An 806-nucleotide genomic window follows, 5' to 3' on the forward strand; every position below is an offset into this window, starting at 1 on the left:
AGGTGTCTCTGGTTATTAACTACGACCTTCCCAACAGTCGTGAGTTGTACATACACCGCATTGGTCGCTCTGGGCGATTCGGAAGAAAGGGTGTTGCGATTAACTTTGTTAAGGTGCGCTTCAACAAACCCTAAACCCTAAACCCTCATTTTTAAACCCTAAACCCTCAACTAAACCCTAAACCCTATGCGAAACCCTAAGCCCTCAACCAAACTCTGAACACCCTACCAAACCCTAATCCCTCAGCAGTAAACCCTCAAACAAGCTCTCAACCCTCAAACATACCCTAAACCCCCGAAACTTTAAACCCTAAACCCTAATGCCCTACTTGTCTGAGGCTTGAGACATCCTCACTGCTGCGGCGGCTGTACATTACTTGTAGAGGTTACAGGGTTTTGAAGGTTTGCTCCTCTTCTCTCGCAAACCCAAAACCCTTAAGCGTTTAGGGTCTAGGGTTTAGGGTTTAGGGTTTAGGGTTTTGTGAGGGTTTGCGTTTTGTGCAGAACGATGATATTAGGATTTTGAGGGATATTGAGCAATACTACGCCACGCAGATTGACGAAATGCCGATGAACGTGGCTGACCTTATCTAAACCCTAAACCCTAAACCCTCATTTTTAAACCCTAAACCCTCAGTTTGCACAAAAACCCTAAACCCCTGGATGAAGCGCAGATAAATCGCGCAAAGCATTCGCCATCGTCAGATTAAAACCCTCCTCTTCGCCGACCTCAAGAAGGCCAGGCCTGAGGGTTTATCAGAGTTTAGAGTTGATGGTTTAGGGTTTAGGGTTTAGGGTTTAGGGCTT

At 46.2% G+C, this 806-nt stretch overlaps 1 protein-coding gene across 1 annotated transcript in view; it reads left to right on the forward strand.

Annotated features, from left to right (window-relative positions):
- Positions 1–593, forward strand: part of EAH_00060810 (ATP-dependent helicase, putaive, putative) — a gene marked incomplete at both ends in the record, with an annotated part of 3,010 nt that extends 2,417 nt beyond the window's left edge. The window contains 2 exons of the mRNA XM_013393421.1: positions 3–113; positions 504–593. Of these exons, the coding sequence (XP_013248875.1) occupies positions 3–113; positions 504–593 (201 nt within the window). The remainder of the gene's footprint in view (positions 1–2; positions 114–503) is intronic.
- Positions 594–806: the final 213 nt, after the last annotated feature.

This window comes from Eimeria acervulina, genomic scaffold (assembly GCF_000499425.1).
Source record: "Eimeria acervulina Houghton genomic scaffold, Eah_scaff1539, whole genome shotgun sequence".
In the NCBI taxonomy this organism is placed as follows: Eukaryota; Apicomplexa; class Conoidasida; order Eucoccidiorida; family Eimeriidae; genus Eimeria; species Eimeria acervulina.